We start from the raw sequence: 16902 nt of genomic DNA on the forward strand, positions 1-16902 counted from the left end.
AAAATAATAATAATAATAAAAGTATAATATTAAAACATATATACAGTGAAGTAGCTAAACAAGGAAAATAAACAATAATAATAACGGTGCAACATACATTTGAAAAACACACTACAGGAATTAAGGATAATGTTACCATATTTGTGTACAGAAGATATGTATTCATGAGCCTTCAGTTCAATAGGAAAAAAAACCCTTGTTAAATTCACTTATAGAATTGGGACCATTCAGAGGAGATAAATTGTTGTTGAGATAGATAATCTAAAATTGGGTACCACTTTTCAACAAACCTTTGATGTTTTGGACTTTGAGAAGTAGTGTCTAGTTTGCTTGAAACAGAATCCATTAAATAGTGATTCCATAATTTTCGGAACCAATTTTCTGTTGTTGAAGCTTTAATATCTTTCCAAAGAGTAGCAATTGTGGTCTTGGCAGCGTCTAGCATTATTTCGATAGTTGCTTTATGTGGTCTCTTCATTAATTCTGATGGCCAGGTATTTAAAAACACTGTTTCCGATGTGAATGGAACTTGTATTGAAGTAACTTCTTTAATTATTTTAATAAGTTTTTGAAAGTCTTCAAGGCACAAGGGGGAGGGTGATAGCTTTTGACTGAATCTTTCCATTCTCTCCCCCCCCCCTTCTCCTCTCCACAAAGGGAAAGATTTTGGAGAATCTACATATCTGCAGTCAAGTCCAGTTCGTCCGGTACTGGCGGAATGGACGAAAGCAAGGACCAGACGCCAAACTTTTCATAAAGGACATGAAGTTTAAACATGTACTCGTCCGGATTTACCAGCCCAAAGCTCCCTCTGCTGGCCGAAGGAAAGGCATCGTTTTCTTTCATGGAGGCGGATGGATGTTTGGAAGCATCAGTGAGTTGCATCTTCCAAACTTTCTCTGTGCCGTAATCCTACGTAGCCTTTGAAGTACGGATGGTTCACTGAATTTGCATGGGAAAGTTCCTCCTGATAATGAAGATAGATAGATAGATGATAGATAGATGATAGATAGATAGATATAGATATAGATATAGGGATGGATGGATGGATGGATGGATGGATGGATAGATATAGATGGATAGATGGATATAGATGGATGGATATAGATGGATAGATGGATGGATAGATAGGGTAGATAGGGTAGATATTCCCTCAGTCCTACCCTCTTACATTCTGTAGGGAGCCTTTTCAGGAATTCCTAGGGATATAATCTGGTAGTGATGATTTCAAATTGTTCATCCCTGCAATTATTTATTTTCTGTGCCATCTTCTGTTCCCTTCTGCAATCGCACACCCTCCCTGCCCTAATGCTCAGGAACAATGCTCCCTCTAAGCCAGTGGTGGCGAACCTATGGCACGGGTGCCAGAGGTGGCACTCAGAGCCCTCTCTGTGGGCACGCATGCCATTGCCCCAGCCAGGCCCAGACCATCATTAAAGTGTCGAATTCTCTGCCAAATAATTTTAAGTAAATGAAAGCATTTGGGATTGCTTTCCTTACTTTGTTTGGATCATCTTAAGTTAATGTATGAGTGGTTTTTTTCTAAAGTAAAACCTCAGTATTCAGGTTAAATTGCCGTGTTGGCACTTTGCGATAAATACGTGGGTTTTGGGTCGCAGTTTGGGCACTCGGTCTCTAAAAGGTTCGCCATCACTGCTCTAAGCTGTGGAGTCTTGTGAGCAAGAACTCTACTTTGTGAGCTATTGACATTAAAGCTGTGAGTGAGCGATTTGGCCGCTGCATAAATTAGTTTGCTCTGGAGCCATCCTTCCTGAGCTAAGACAAAAATGTGTGAGCCAGAGGCTAAAAAACTGTGAGCTAGCTCACACTAACTCAGATTAGAGGGAACCCTGCTCAGGAATGTTTTACTGCTTACAGTTTCTTTGTAGCTTTGCAGTTTTACTAGCCTGTTTTGTGCCTGCATTTCCCTGGGTGGCTATCATCCGGGGATGGAGTGGGAGGAACACAAATAGTGGCAGCGGGAGGGGAGGTGCCATTCTGTCATTCACAAATAAGACATCTCTGGAAACATCTGCTTTGCAGGATCCTATGAGAAGATGTGCCGTTATATCTCCAAAGAAAGCGAATCGGTGGTGGTGTCTGTGGAGTAAGTCAAGCCCAGTGGGCCGCGGTGTTGACAGAAGTGTGTCATGTACTTGGTAGGGAAACATCTCTGTCCCCCGACAGCAGAAGCAACCTGATCATGTGACGGACATGAGCCAGGATGCTTCCGTATGTCTTCTTGGCAGTGTCTCCCTTTCGGAAACCTGTGAAAACTGCTATTCTGAAATCAGTGGTTTCATCTGTTCTCTTACATCATTCAAGGGCGAACTGAGATCATTTTAGACTCTGGATTTAATGGCCCGAGGGCACCTCCTTCATTGTTAATGTCAGATGCCCCTTCCGTAGAATATGGGAGGGGACCTTGGAAGTCATTGGAAAGCCAGAGTGGTGTAATGGTTAGAGTGTCAGACTAGGACCTGGGAGACCCGGGTTTGAATCCCCACTCTGCCATGGAAGCTCACTGGGTATTCTTGGGCCACTCAAACACTACTATCTTTACCTACCTCACAGGATTGCTGTGAGGATATAACAGAGGAGGGGAGAACCATGTAAGCCACTTTGGGTTCCTGAAAGGTGGGGTACAAATGAACTATATGAATGAACTATATGAATGAATGAATGAATGAGTGAGTGAGTGAGTGAAGTGAATGAATGAATGAATGAGTGAATGAACATCCATCCTCCAAAGGCTGAGCAGAACTATAAGATACAAGCCAATGTTTCTGGTTGCTGGATGAATATACGATGGTGATTTTCTATGCCAGCCCATGAAGGGGAGAAAGTAAAGATTTACAAGTATTAACAAATAAATATTACCCGCTCATAGGAGCCAATGGACACACCAATAAAAAACACTGCACAAAAAGAATCTTGAAATGCCTGTGCATGCAATCCCTCAAAGATTGGATGGTGTTGTTGTTGTTTTTTTGGGGGGGGGTGTTTTGTTAATATATTTGTGCACATGGGTGATACAAAAGAAAGATGTGCAGGAAGGGAAAGTGGGTGTTGTGGGGCAACTGTGCATGCTTCTGGAATTAATTCTAGACATTCTCCTAGTTGAACCAGAATCAGGGAGGTGAGTTGTGCAAGGCAACCCACGGAGTGCAACAGAAGAAGTCTTACCGTAATTCTTAAGTCATAAAGGACATTGGTGATAGGGAGGTGAGTTGTGTAGGGCAACCCACGGAGTGCAACAGAGGAAGTCTTAATTCTTAAGTCATAAAGGACATTGGTGATACATTGTGAGTAATCATTCAGGTGCCCTGGCTTAACAAGCCACAAAAGGTACTGGAGGCCACAAAAAGAAAAGAAAAAGAGCAAACCACATAAAAACAGATTGTTATTACGTACAGTGCAAACAATCTGTACGTACAGTGCAAACAATCCCAGTAAAGTGTAACGATTTCTGAATGTCCTGGTAACAAATGAATTGACGGTCTTCCGGCTAATTAAGTCACCATTTTCTTCAGAATCCTTTTTCCTGTTGCAATCCTGTTGGAGTCTGGCCTTGTGCAGCTGTTGTGAATGGTTGTTTACATCAGCCAATCACTGAAGGGAAAAGACATTTAAATCACAAATCTGTGATCCAACTTTTTATGTACAGCTGTGATAACGAAGTGCGCTCTCTCTCTCTCTCTCTCTCGCTCTCTCTCTCCACCCCACCCCCCCGGCTTACCAAGCCCCAGCTAAATAGAGAATAATTAGATTTCCAATTTGTGTCAATGGATTTAGGTACCGCCTGTGTCCCGAACACAAGTATCCGGCTCCGCTGAACGACTGTCTCGCTGCCACCACCCACTTCCTTCAAACCGCCGACGACTATGGTGTGGACAGCACCCGTGTCATTGTTGCAGGCGATAGTGCCGGGGCCAGCCTGGCCTCTGTCGTGTGCCAAACCTTAGTGGGTCGACAGGGCCTTGCGAAGGTGTGTGCCCAGATCCTCATTTATCCCGGTCTTCAAGCCATAGACTTCCACTTACCTTCGTATCAGCAAAACCAGGCTGTACCCATTTTATACCGGGAAAAGGCTGCATTCTTCTTCCTACATTACCTGAATGGAGACACCTCCTTACTGGAAGAGCTCTTGCAAGGGTGTCATATCCCTGCGGATCTGAAACTGCGCTACAGGAAGTGGCTAAGTGCAGACAACATCCCGAAGGAATTCAAGGCCAGAGGTTACAAGCCTCCGGTGCCCGTCGCTTGTGACGACGAGGTGTACGAAGAACTTAAGAATGTGTTCGTGCCAGAAATTTCACCGCTGATCGCCGAAGACTCTGTGGTTCGAAAGCTCCCCCAGACGTGTATCGTCACCTGCGAATATGACATTTTGCGGGACGACGGGTTACTGTACAAGAAAAGATTAGAGGACAATGGGGTCCCCGTGACTTGGTATCACATTATTAACGGATTCCATGGAATCGTAAACTTCTTCGATAATGGCTGGTTTACTTTTCCATCTGGGAAGCAAGGGCTGGATAACGTTGTCAGGTTTATCCAAAGCTTGTAGAAACTATCTCGCTGCACTTCAAGGACGGGATATTCCATCAATCTGTTTCAGGAGGGTAGCCACGTTGCTCTGCAGTACAAGAGCTAGATTCAAGTTCAAGAGCGCCTTCCTTGGTGACCAACAAGATCTTTGGGGGTATAAGTTTTCAGGAGTCAAAGTTCCCCTTGTCAACTCTGACCCAGGGAGCTTTGCCTCTTAAAAGCTTTTACCCAGGGCTTTTTTCGTAGAAAAAGCCCAGCAGGAACTCATTAGCATAATAGGCCACACCCAACAGCAGGAACTCACTAGCATATTAGGCCACACCCCTGACAGCACAACTCATTTGCATATAGGCCACACCCCCATGTTACCAGAAGTGTGGTCACCCAGCCACACCCACCTTTTGCTTCTTATTCTCTTTACCTTGCTTGTTGACAAAACCCAGGGCTTTCTTTTTGGAGCAGGAACTCCTTTACATGTTAGGCCACACACCCCTAATTGTAGCCGATCCTAATGCTAATGAGTTCCTGCTGGGCGTGGCCAACTTGGGAGCCAGCTGGAACTCCGTTCCTGTGCGTTCCTGCCCAAAAATAGCCCTGCTTTTACCTCAAAAATCTTGTTGGTCTCTGAAGTGCTACTGGATTCAAATTTGGCTCTTCATCAATCAGGGTTCCCAATCAAAAGGAGACAAAGCTGGGTTTAAGTGTCACTGAGTAAATATTTGAAATAAAGGAATATCTACAGTGCTTCTAGCTTGTCAGGAAGACGCAGTTTCTGGGGATGGTGTTGATTGGTTAGGGGGCACCCTGGACCAACGCATCTTAAGTTCAACAGACCCACGGACCCTTTTACAGACATTATTCTGATTTGTTATGATGGTGGGTGATGGTGGTAAACATTTTTATCTCACTTCTCTTGTCGCAGTCCTGAGATCGACTTACCAAAAAAGAATGCCCATAAAACGTTTCTGGTGCCAATGAATGCTCAGAAAAATCTACAGTCTTCATCCGGCGCATCTTTATGTGTTAGTGCTTGATCTGCTTTCATCCTTCTGTGCAAGTGGCTGTTTGAGTGCCTCCAGGAAAAGCTCCCGACAGAATTCTCTGGTAGTTTAAGTGGACGTTCTGCGGGGCGCATTTTGACAGTCCAACGGGTGGGCAGTGTGGTGCTTGTCACGACTCCATTCCTTGATCCAGGCCAGTATACAGACCCCTCTTGGACCACCATGTGCTGATCCATTCCAGGAAATGAACAAGGAGGATTAAAGGAAATTCTAGAAGGAGGGTAGCTCCACTGTGGCTGGAGTCCAATAGAGAGAGGGAACTTCACTAGTAAACATTGCATCTCTTAAAGTCTGTGGTGTCTCCTGGTTTTCATGCACGGAGTCTTCCTTCCCTCTCCACAGTTATGCTTCTAGATACGATAGGCAGCACTAGGGATGCCAACGCCAGGTTGGGGAATTCCTGGAGAGGTCGAGGTGGTGTCTGTGGAGGACAGGGCTTGGGGAGGGGAGAGAGCTCCACTGGTGTCCTGCCATAAAGTCCATCCCGCAACGCAGCCATTTCCTCCAAAGGAACTGATCTGGAGGTCAGTTGTAATTCTGGGAGATCTCCAGGACCCACCTGGATCTTGGCAACCCCAGGACAATCGTCTCTGTCCCTCCAGTCACTGCGGCTTGGATCCCAAGGTAACGTTCTGTCAGCGTAGCAGGAGGAGTTGCACTCATGTGCTCCCATCACGGGATCCAGGAGGGAAATTTCCGCCGATTCCCTCTCACACGACAGACCCCACACTTTGCTGCTCCTGGGGAGGTCCAGTGCAAGAGCAAATCTGGGAGGGCGCAGGAGGATACTGAAGGAGGGGGAGGCAGAGGTGTTGACTTCTTCTAGCATTGTGCTCTTGCACTATTTATGATCAGCGTTGTCGTGCCAAGTGACAATTGGGAGCGTGGAGATCTGGGGGCACGAGCCGTCAGCTGTTGTCCCTAGATCCTTTTTGGGAAAAACTTGGAAGTGACATAGGGTAGCTCTAGGACAGTGATGGCGAATCTTTTAGAGACCGAGTGCCCAAACTGCGACCCAAAACCCACTTATTGATCGCAAAGTGCCAACACGGCCATTTAACCCGAATACTGAGGTTTTACTTTAGAAACTTTATTTCTACATTAACTTAAGATGATCCAAACATAGTAAGGAAAGCAATCCCAAATGCTTTCATTTACTTAAAATTATTTGGCAGAGAATTTGACACTTTAACGATGGTCTGGGCCTGGCTGGGGCGGTGGCACGCGTGCCCACAGAGAGGGCTCTGAGTGCCGCCTCTGGCACCTGTGCCATAGGTTCGCCACCACTGCTCTAGGAGTTGCCGAAAAGTCTATGGCAAATTATAGAGTTTCCAGCAATTCCTACATCTACCCTCTGTCACTTCTGGTTTTTTTCCATGTATGTTTTTTCCCCAAGTGATGTAATGATGCAGCTGGTGTTGCCCCCCCCCACCGCCACTTGGAGCAATGGTGGACAAAAGAACCTGGAGGTGGGGGAATCCCCTGTCCCAACTGGGGGACTGGCACCTATTTAAGATCCAAGCCAGGGTCTTCTGAATAGTTCCAGGCCCCTGACTCTAAGCAGCTGCAACAGTTAATAGAACCACTGAACCAAAGTTCCACTCATCATCCAAGGTGCTTTAAACATCAGCCTATTGAATACCATTCCAAAAACACACATCTCTGCTGATCCTCATTTCCATTCACTTCCTCCACCCAAGAGCTGCTCAGCTGAGAAGCAACGAAGACCATAGTGACAAGACAGCTGCCTTTTATCTGCTTCTTAGTTATCTAGCAGTTCGAAAGCAAGACATTGCAAGTAGATAAATAGGTACCACTTCGGTGGGAAGGTAACAGCGTTCTGTGCGCCTTGGTGTTTAGTCACGCCGGCCACATGACCACGGAAACGTCTTCGGACAGCGCTGGCTCTTCGGCTTGGAAACGGAGACGAGCACCGCAACCCTAGAGTCGGATTCAACTGGCTTTCGAGCAAGGGAACCTTTACCTTTAGTTATCTAGTACATTTTTGACAGTCTCTTCCTCCTAAGCAGTTGGAGGCATACACATGGCTTCCCTCCTCATAACAAACCTGTTCAATAGGCTATGCTCACAGACAGCGACTGGCCCAAGGTTGTCCAGTGAGTTTGCAAGGATGAGTAGGGATTTGAACTTGGGTCTCCAAGTTTATGCCAGCCACATGACCACGGAAACGTCTTCAGACAGTGCTGGCTCTTCGGCTTGGAAACGGAGATGAGCACCACAACCCTAGAGTCGGATTTGACCGGCTTTCGAGCAAGGGAACCTTTACCTATCCCTAGTCAAAGTTTAACTCTACACTACGCTGGCTCTTAAAGAGCAAAGTCCACAGTTCTGGGTCAGAGAGGATGACGTCCCTGCTTCCCTTTCTGCTCTACGCTTCATGAAAGGGTCAGAGTTCTGTTCGGTTTGAAGGATTTCAGAGGGAAGATCCCAACCAGTGTTCCCTCTAAGCTGAGTGAGTGTGAGCTAGCTCACAGTTTTGTAGCCTCTGGCTCACACATTTTTCTCTTTGCTCTTCATGCTCTGCATGGCTCCAGAGCAGACTGATTTATACAGTAGCCAAATCGCTTGCTCACAACTTTAATGCCAATAAGCTCACAAAGTAGAATTTTGGCTCCACAGCTTAGAGAGAACATCCCAACATGACTTTTAAAGAATCTGATCAAGCTAGGACCATTTTAAATGATAGCTTAAGGAACAGGGGTGCTCCCAAAATGCTTCCCATCCAAATGTCTCCCTTGCTTTTGGAGTTCAAACTTACACACTGGAGCAAGTCCTTAAGGAATTCATTCCAGGGTTCCTTTCCTAAAATGATTTGATTACTTTTGCAGAACCCTGGCCTGTTCTCTGTTACTGGGGTATATTCGCGGGTTTGTCAAGATATTCAGATATATCTGGCTAAAGTCTCCCAGTTCCTACACAAAGATAAGCAGATTCCTCCTGTTCATTTTTAGAATTTCTCTCTGTGCTGCATACCCCTCTTGAAAGACGAACCATTCTCACCTCAGACAGATTGGGGGAATGACATGCCATAGGTGAAGAATAATACTGCCCCACATTACTGGCCTGTTTGTAAGGAATGCAATATATGAGAGACACTTTGAACCCCAAAAGTGCCACATAAATGCTCAATATGGGCCCCGGTCACATTAGCCACGCTACAGAGACGGAAGATAGGCAGATTTTCCGGGTGCGATCACAGCGCCACATCTGGGAAGCGTAGAGCTCCCGTGGCTCACCCGAGGCTTCCCGCCGAAGATGTGGGGTAAAAAACTAGTACCTCGGAGGTACTAGTTTCCGGAAACTGCGGGGCAAGGGCGGGCGTCTGATCGTGTTTCTCGTGGCATCCGGCGCCCGCCCATGTCCCCTCGCAAAAAGGTTTTTTTCCCCAAGTCTCCATGGGATGCGCACAAGCACCCAACAGAGCATGCGCACATTTCAGTTTTTAAAAAATCCCACAACCCCGTTTGCCGCGCCGCCCCGCTTCTTTGCCGCGTCGTGTGATCGGCACCTCCCCCCTAACCATGGAACCTCAACCAGACGCCTGATCGCGCAGGCGCACATTATTTTGCTCCGGGGCAAACAGCCACGCTCCCCCCCCCGCTTTTTCCAGCCCGTATGACCGGGGCCAACATATGTTTTGGCATTATAGGGTTGGCAACTATGGATTGGGAATTCCTGGAGATTTGTGGATGGAACCTGGGGAGGGTGGAGTGAGCAAAGAGACCTCAGCAAGTTATAGGGCCTTAGGATCTACTCTCCAAAGCAGATATTTTCTCCAGGGCAACGGATCTCTGTAGTCTGCAGAGCAGTAGTAATCCCAGGAGATCTCCAGGCTCCACGTGGAGCCTGGCAACCCCATTTGGTAAGCAGAGCACACCCTGTCCTGGGTTGGGATACTCGGCGTACTTATTTCCACACACATGGCTATGCACACAGATATGTCTACAGAGCTTCGTTTCCTTTCCAACCCCCTACCCCACCCTTTGGTGTAGTGGTTACGAGCATGGATTTTAATCTGGGAAAACCGGGTTTGATTCCCCAGCCAACTACATGCAGCTGCTGGTGTGACTTTGGGTCAGTCACAAGTTCTTTTGGAGCTGTTCATTCACGAGCAGTTCTCAAAAGAGTTCTCTCAGCCCCACCTACCACAGGGTGTCTGTTGTGGGAAGGGGAAGGAGATTCTAAGCCACACAGAGACTCCTTCGGGGAGTGAAGGGTGTGGTATAAAACCAATCTCCTCCTCCTTCTCCCTTCTTCTTCTTCTTCTTCCTGTTTCATAGGTAGAAGCCCTGGGCTCATATATTATTAAAACACAGTCGTTTTTATAAAACACACCTTACACAATAGAGTTGTAACCATCTCCTTATCTGGTTTCCGCGTCACAGCTTCAGTGGAATAATGCCATTTATTTCGCAGCGGTGGAGTCATTCGTTGCCTGGAGAGTTGCCGTGGAGATGGTCAACAACAGAGAATCTGAGACCATGGCACTCCATAGGCTTAAATGTCCCGCTCTGCACATACAGAGATGGAAACTTAGGAGCGTTTGCCTTTGCGGACAGAACATGTGAAAGACGGCCATGTTTACTCCATACAGCGGTGCACAGGAATGGTACCTCCCCGGCTGGAGAGTAGAACCAAAATACTCCACTAAAGTGCTCATTGGCAACTGGCTGGAAGAAAGGGGAAAGGTATGACGGGGAGACGATCGGATAAAACTTCTCAGACTACTGTCAGTGCCTGGGGAAATAGCGTGTGACTTTGGAAGGGCATTGTCAACAATAGTTTGAATTAGGCACACTGTGCCGGATCGGGTTGCTTCGACCCAGATCTGTCCCAATTGTGTAGAAAGAGAGAGGTGGTTTTATTTTCACAGCAAAATGGACACGGGAGAGGAGTACAACTAGGTTTCCAATTCTGAGTTGTGAAATTCCTGTAGATTTGGGAGTGGAGACTTGACAGACAGGTTTGGGGAGTGGAGGGACTAATGGTAGAGAGTTCGCCCTCCAAAGCAGCCGTTTTTTTCCGGAGAAAGTGATCTCCGTAGTGTGGAGATCAGATCTCTGGGCCGCAGCTGGAGGCTGGCAACCCAAAGGGGAGAACCGTTTCCCCCTTGCTGCCCCACAATCCCCAGGGTGGTGGAATTAGGGTTTTGAAGCGTTGGGTAGGAAAACAGAAATATTTTGCCATTGATTTCCACCACCACCACCCCCAGTTCTTCGGATAGACAAATTTGGAGATGTGTGGAAGAAGCGAGACAAAAACAAAAAACCCTCGTGTGAAACATCTTCCTTTTCCAAAATGATAAGCGAGTCTTGTTTTACTCCTTCAGCATGCACTCCCACGAGGATCCACAAGGATCTTGCATGGGTAGGAAAACAGAAATATTTTGCCATTGATTTCCACCACCACCACCCCCAGTTCTTCGGATGGACAAATTTGGAGATGTGTGGAAGAGGCAAAACAAAAACAAAAAAACCTCGTGTGAAACATCTTCCTTTTTCAAAATGATGAGTGAGTCTTGTTTTTCTCCTTCAGCATGCACTCCCACGAGGATCCACAAGGATCTTGCAAGAGAGGAGATATCCCAGGATCCACAAGGATCTTGCAAGAGAGGAGATATCCCAATCGCCTCACTGGCCCCCGTTTCTTTCCCTTCTGCTCAGCAGCCCACCTTCCAGTTGCCCCAACCGCTGCTTCCATCCTACCCCTTTGCCCCCAACACTGCCGCCTTCTGCCCCAAACATCCTGCCCTAGCCACAGTCTGTGGCCACCACTGACCACTTTCCCCAGTTGTGGCCACTGCTTTTTTCTCCTCTCCACTGCCACATGCTTCGGCAACGTTTATCAGGGTTGCTGGGCAACCCCAAAAATGGCGGCCAAGATTTCACCGGACTAACCCCTCCCCCAGTGTTGAAAGTCTGCACAAGAATAGATGTCTCTTCGATAGTTTAGTGTTTTTTAAACAAAAATCACCTGTGGTTCCCCCAGTTGCTGCCACTGCTTTTTTCTCCCCTCCACTGCCACATGCTTCGGCAATGTTTATCAGGGTTGCTGGGCAACCCAAAAATGGAGGCCAAGATTTCACCGGACTAACCCCTCCCCCAGTGTTGAAAGTCTGCACAAGAATAGATGTCTCTTCGATAGTTTAGTGTTTTTTAAACAAAAATCACCTGTGGTTCTTGAGGCAGGTACCCGGGGCGAGGGGAAAGTGTTTCCCTTCCATCTGGACTCTCTCTTCTTTTCTCCGCCTCCTTTGCTTCTTAAATGTAATAAAGCGGGCAGAAGCTCTGAAGCTTCGTGTAAGAAGCGGAGAGTGCGGCTCCAGCTGGAAATGAGATCTGATGAGAAAATCAATATTGCATAGACTAGGGCGACCATATTTTGAAAAGCAAAAAAGAAGACATATTTCCTGACTGACTACTTCAGCCAAGTGATCACTATGACAAATCTCATTTTAAATATCTTAAATGTGATAAAGCGGGCAGAAGCTCTGAAGCTCCATGTAAGAAACGGAGAGTGCAGCTCCAGCTGGAAGTTAGATCTGATGAGAAAATGTTGGGATTCTTTGATTCAGGGTAGATGGTCGTATTGCAAACACAAGAGCCACACTTAGTAAAAGAAAAATATATTTACTACAAAACAAAATAGAACATGGGTATGGTACTTTGGATAAAAGAAATAAAATAAAAAGGTTACATACTTACTTTCAGAAATAAATGCTAGCAGCTACATCTTTCTATCTGTCTCGGCTTCTAGAGGAGAACTAACTCTTTGGTTCACACAAAGGGCCATAAACCTTGTGAATACATTAATGCTAGATCAAAGCATTTCACTTCATTAGGATAAACAACTCCCACAAACTTTCCCGCCCGTTGAATACATTATGTAACGTAACATCCTGTTTGCTAACAAACAACATCTAACTCTGTAATGACTGAAGTGTAAGCGACTTGAAACTCCAACAGAAAATCAATATTGCATAGACTAGGGTTACCATATTTTGAAAAGCAAAAAAGAGGACATATTTCCCGACTGACTACTTCAACCAAGTGATCACTATGACAAATCTCATTTTAAATACCCCTATGATTTAAGCTGTGATCATTGCTGCTAACTAGGAATATTCCTAACCTTCCAACCCCAAAAGGGGACATTTCCTTCAGTTTTTTTTAAAAAAAAGAGTCCAAAAGAGGATGGACACCAAAAAAGAGGAGTTGGATTTATACCCCGCCCTTCACTCAGAGTCTCAGAGCGGCTTACAATCACCTTCCCTTCCTCTCCCCACAACAGACAGCCTGTGTGGTAGGTGGGGTGGAGAGAGCTCTGTGAGGACTGTGACTGACCCAAGCTGGCTTCATGTGGAGGAGTGGGGAATCAAACCCGGTTCTCCATATTAGAGTCCGCCACTCTTAACCACTACACCACACTGGTAACCCTAGCGTAGACTTCGTTTTTCCTCTAAAAAGTCTAGTGATTTTTCGAAAGGGAAGGGGGACAATATTTTTCTCCATGGCTTCACTATTCCCAGAAATGTTATATGTATAGATAGAATCCCTGCAAATTTCACCCCCATTGGGATAGAAAACTAGGCAGCTGTGGTGTAACAATATGCGTGTCCCATTGAAATGGAAAAATGGAAACCAGTGGAAAAGCAGAAAACAAAGAACTAGCAAAATAGAAACATAAATTTGCACCCCAAATTTCCCACTTCCCTGAGCAATAGAAAGGTCTAGTGAAACTGTTATGTATTGGAACGGAAGCATTCCTGATTGAATCACCCCAGAGACTGGCTGAGCTTGAAGCACAAGAACAATAGCCTGCCAGGATTCTGAAAGTGACCAATCAAGTAGTAATGTTATATGAATAGCCTATCGCTGGAAGTGCAGTATGTTTGGGTGTGGCAATTGCATGCTATTTAATAGAGGCTCTGGAGTCTTGTCTTGCTCTTGCTGAAATCACAAATAAAGTTGAGCTGATCCCTAGACTCGAGCCTGCTCATCCATGGAACCCATATTTAACAGAAACATTGCACAAAGTCAGCAGAAGTCTCTCTATTTCCTATAAGCTGCAAAAGAACCAACCTGCAGCCACTGCCTTGCTAAATCAAGGCCTCAGGACCATGGCCCTTTTGAAGACAAACGAATAAACTGTTTCGGTTTCAAAATGAGCGGCCGCTGTCTGTTTGGATTGTCCTAGTTTAGACAAGATCCCGAGAAAACCTGCAAGAGCATCTATGGAAAAGACTACGTTCGCTTCCCCACTGAGGCACCAGACCGGACAGTGATGAGGAAAAATATGAAGAAACTGGAAGTAAGTTAGGGGGGAGTCAAACGGAAGGTCGCCTGGTCTCTCCCTCCCTCTCAGACTCCTAGAGGGGCTGACTCTTCCTAGCTATTCTTGTGTGTATTCTGGGGGCACACTGCCTGAGGAGCAAAATGACTGAGAAATTATGTCTAAATACTTAGATAACTCCCAGAGGGGCTGACTCTTCCTGGCTATTCTTGTGTGCAGGGCTTTTTTTGTAGAAAAAGCCCAGCAGGAACTCACTAGCATAATTGGCCACACCCCTGATTGCACCACTCATTAGCCTATTAGGCCACACCCCGTGTTACCAGAAGTGTGGTCATCCAGCCACACTGACCTTTTGCTTCTTATTCTGTTTACCTTGTTTGTTGTCAAGACCCAGGGCTTTTTTGGTAGCAGGAACTCCTTTGCATGTTAGGCCACACACCCCTATTGTAGCCAATCCTAATGAGTTTCTGCTGCTGGGTGTGGCCTGTTATGCTAATGAGTTCCTGCTGGGCGTGGCCAACTTGGGAGCCAGCCGGAACTCCGTTCCTGTGCGTTCCTGCCCAAAAATAGTCTTGCTTGTGTGTATTCTGGGGGCACACCGCCTGGGGAGCAAAATGACTGAGAAATTATGTCTAAATACTTAGATAACAAATGGATCAAAAGGGTTTTAAAAAAAATTAAAAATCAATAAGTGTCACCTTATTTCCTTTTAGGGGCTGCCCAAGAAACATGTATTGACGCACCACAACGAAGCCAACTACCGACACTTGGTAACGCAATACGATGAGAATTTCATTCGGCATAGCTGTAACCCTTTGCTGCCTCCCCTTCGCAAATGGAGCAGACACAAAATGGGTTGGGTTCCTGAGAAATCGGATTTCCCACTTGTCGGTAGGTGCCTCGGGGATGTATAAGAGGAGGCCAGGGAGCCATCAGAGGGGTATTCTTGCCTGGGAGGATGAAACCCATGGTCATGATCATAGGCACAGGCCTGTAGCTACAGTGGGGCATTTCGGGGCCCTGCCCCCTTAAAGAAAAGCCTTGCCCCACAAATAGCCATGCCAGAAACCTTATTTTTGCATGTTTCCCAAAGGCTCGTGGGAATGCTTTCGAAAGACTCACCATGACCTAGGTGGTCCACAGCAGGACTGGGCTAGCAGAGAGGGGGATTGTGGGAGATATATTGAAGGCACCACTCTTGAGTGCCCTTCTAAGCTTTCTTGCTCTGTGGAATGCAAGAGGCATTGAAATGCCTTCTGAAGGCAATTAAATGTTCTCTGAGCTTGGCTTTTTCCTAAGAACTGATGTGCTTGCTGTCCTGTCCCTTGAAAGGAAGGGCTAGAAACAGGCTTGGAGCTCCCCGCCCTTTGAAGACAGGCATTCAGATTAATTAAATTAACTGTAAATTAACTGCCCCCTTAAAAATGTAAATACCCCCCAAACAAAAAAACATCCTGGCTACAGGCCTGGGCACGATTGTGAATTATCCTCTCCCTCCCAACAGAGGCCCTGAGGTCAGATCTTTTCTGGCTTTTCTGCTCAGTCCTTCCCAATCCCTTTCCTGCTTATATCCCCATCTCCACATGCCTTTTTGTCCACACGTACATATGCGTGTGCCGTCAGATTACAACCAATGTATGCCAACCCCAGCAAGGGGCTTTCAAGGCAAGTGAGAAGCAGACAGGTCAGTAGATCAGCAGTTCGAGACCCGAGTGTGCCGCATGACGGAGTGAGCTCCCGTCTCTAGTTCCAGCTCCTGCCAACCTAGCAGTTCGAAAGCAAGAAATTGCAAGTAGATAAATAGGTACCGCTTCGGTGGGAAGGTAACAGCGTTCCGTGCGCCTCGGTGTTTAGGCATGCCGGCCACATGACCACGGAAGCGTCTTTGGACAGCGCTGGCTCTTCGGCTTTGAAACGGAGACGAGCACCGCAACCCTAGAGTCGGATTTGACTGGCTTTCGAGCAAGGGAAACCTTTACCTTTACCTTTAGATAAGTCAGGGGGCACCCCGCACACATCCCTGTGCACACCCCCAAGGGAGCGCCTGAGCTGGATGGGGGGGGGGGGGGCCTTGGCGGTAAGTCAGGGGGCCGGGCCCCGAGATGTCCCACTGTAGCTACAGGCCTGGAAGCAGAGGTGGTCGGCCATTGCCTTCCTCTGCAGAGCCTTCCTTGGTGGTCTCCCATCTAAGTACCGAGGCGGCTTAGCGTCTGATGAGACCAGGCTCTCCCGTGCTGCCCTTTTGAATCTCACGGATTGCAAAATCGTTTCCCATTTCAGAGCCTCCCACAAACTATGGCCTTTTTGAGCATCTCACGAGGAAATGGAAGCAGAAAGACCCAACCGTGATGAGCAGCGTCTACACCGTTTCCTACCTCAAGCCTCCGGTTTCTGCTTACCCCGCCCACCCCCGCCCCGTCACCACTCGCCTCCTGAAGTCCAGCCACGAGCATTTGCGCCCGAGAACTATCGATGCTTATCTGTGAAAGGGCACAGGGGGGAAAAAATCTATGTTCTTACTGTTAAGTCGGCTACTTAACAAAGAGTCAGAGAGTGATTTCAGCAAAAGATCAGCTTTATTCAGCAACTCGTAACTCAACTCCAAACAGATCAACATGAATAGCCGGAACAGCTTTAGCATTGAAGCTGTTCCACTTTTAAACTCTCCCGGCTAATAGAGCCACGCCCTACTATACAATATCAACCTATGAGGTTGAGGAGATAAGGTCCAATCACATTCGTTCCCGCCTCTGGAACTAGGCGTTGGTGATTGGTCGGCTCTTCCTGGGCTACCAATAGTAATTGAGGGATTAGGGTCCTAGCCCAGGATGAAAGCTTCACATGGTGTTTCAGTGACAGAGTTCACATACATACTTTGGGTCAGATTGAATACACCACACTTACACAACAGTGGATTAAATACCGTACTTCTACTCAACTAATACAAAAAAGAGAGAGAAGCATTCTGTGTCCTCCT

The 16902-nt window shown here is 46.7% G+C and overlaps 2 protein-coding genes across 2 annotated transcripts; both read left to right on the top strand.

Annotated features, from left to right (window-relative positions):
* Positions 1-657: 657 nt before the first annotated feature.
* On the top strand, positions 658-4811 carry LOC107106217 (arylacetamide deacetylase-like 3; the record flags this gene model as incomplete). The annotated part of the gene is made up of 3 exons (XM_015406328.1): positions 658-874; positions 2044-2107; positions 3796-4811. Coding segments are annotated over 3 exons (1056 nt in total), but the record flags the coding sequence as incomplete, so codon positions are not given.
* A 5399-nt stretch (positions 4812-10210) lies between these two features.
* LOC107106219 (chromosome unknown open reading frame, human C1orf158) lies at positions 10211-16411 on the top strand. Its single transcript, XM_015406329.1, has 4 exons — positions 10211-10321; positions 13830-13943; positions 14639-14816; positions 16206-16411. Exons 1-4 carry the CDS (start codon positions 10211-10213, stop codon positions 16409-16411), a joined length of 609 nt encoding a protein of 202 aa, XP_015261815.1.
* The last annotated feature ends 491 nt before the right edge of the window (positions 16412-16902 follow it).

This window comes from Gekko japonicus, unplaced genomic scaffold (assembly GCF_001447785.1).
Source record: "Gekko japonicus isolate JY-2015 unplaced genomic scaffold, Gekko_japonicus_V1.1 scaffold2114, whole genome shotgun sequence".
Lineage (NCBI taxonomy): Eukaryota > Metazoa > Chordata > Lepidosauria > Squamata > Gekkonidae > Gekko > Gekko japonicus.

Coding starts and splice junctions, on each gene's coding strand:
- LOC107106219 (XM_015406329.1), top strand. CDS start 10,211: ATGTTTACTCCATACAGCGGTGCACAGGAATGGTACCTCCCCGGCTGG. Junction 10,322..13,829: donor GGCTGGAAGAAAGGGGAAAG/GTATGACGGGGA, acceptor GGATTGTCCTAG/TTTAGACAAGATCCCGAGAA. Junction 14,817..16,205: donor ATCGGATTTCCCACTTGTCG/GTAGGTGCCTCG, acceptor TTCCCATTTCAG/AGCCTCCCACAAACTATGGC.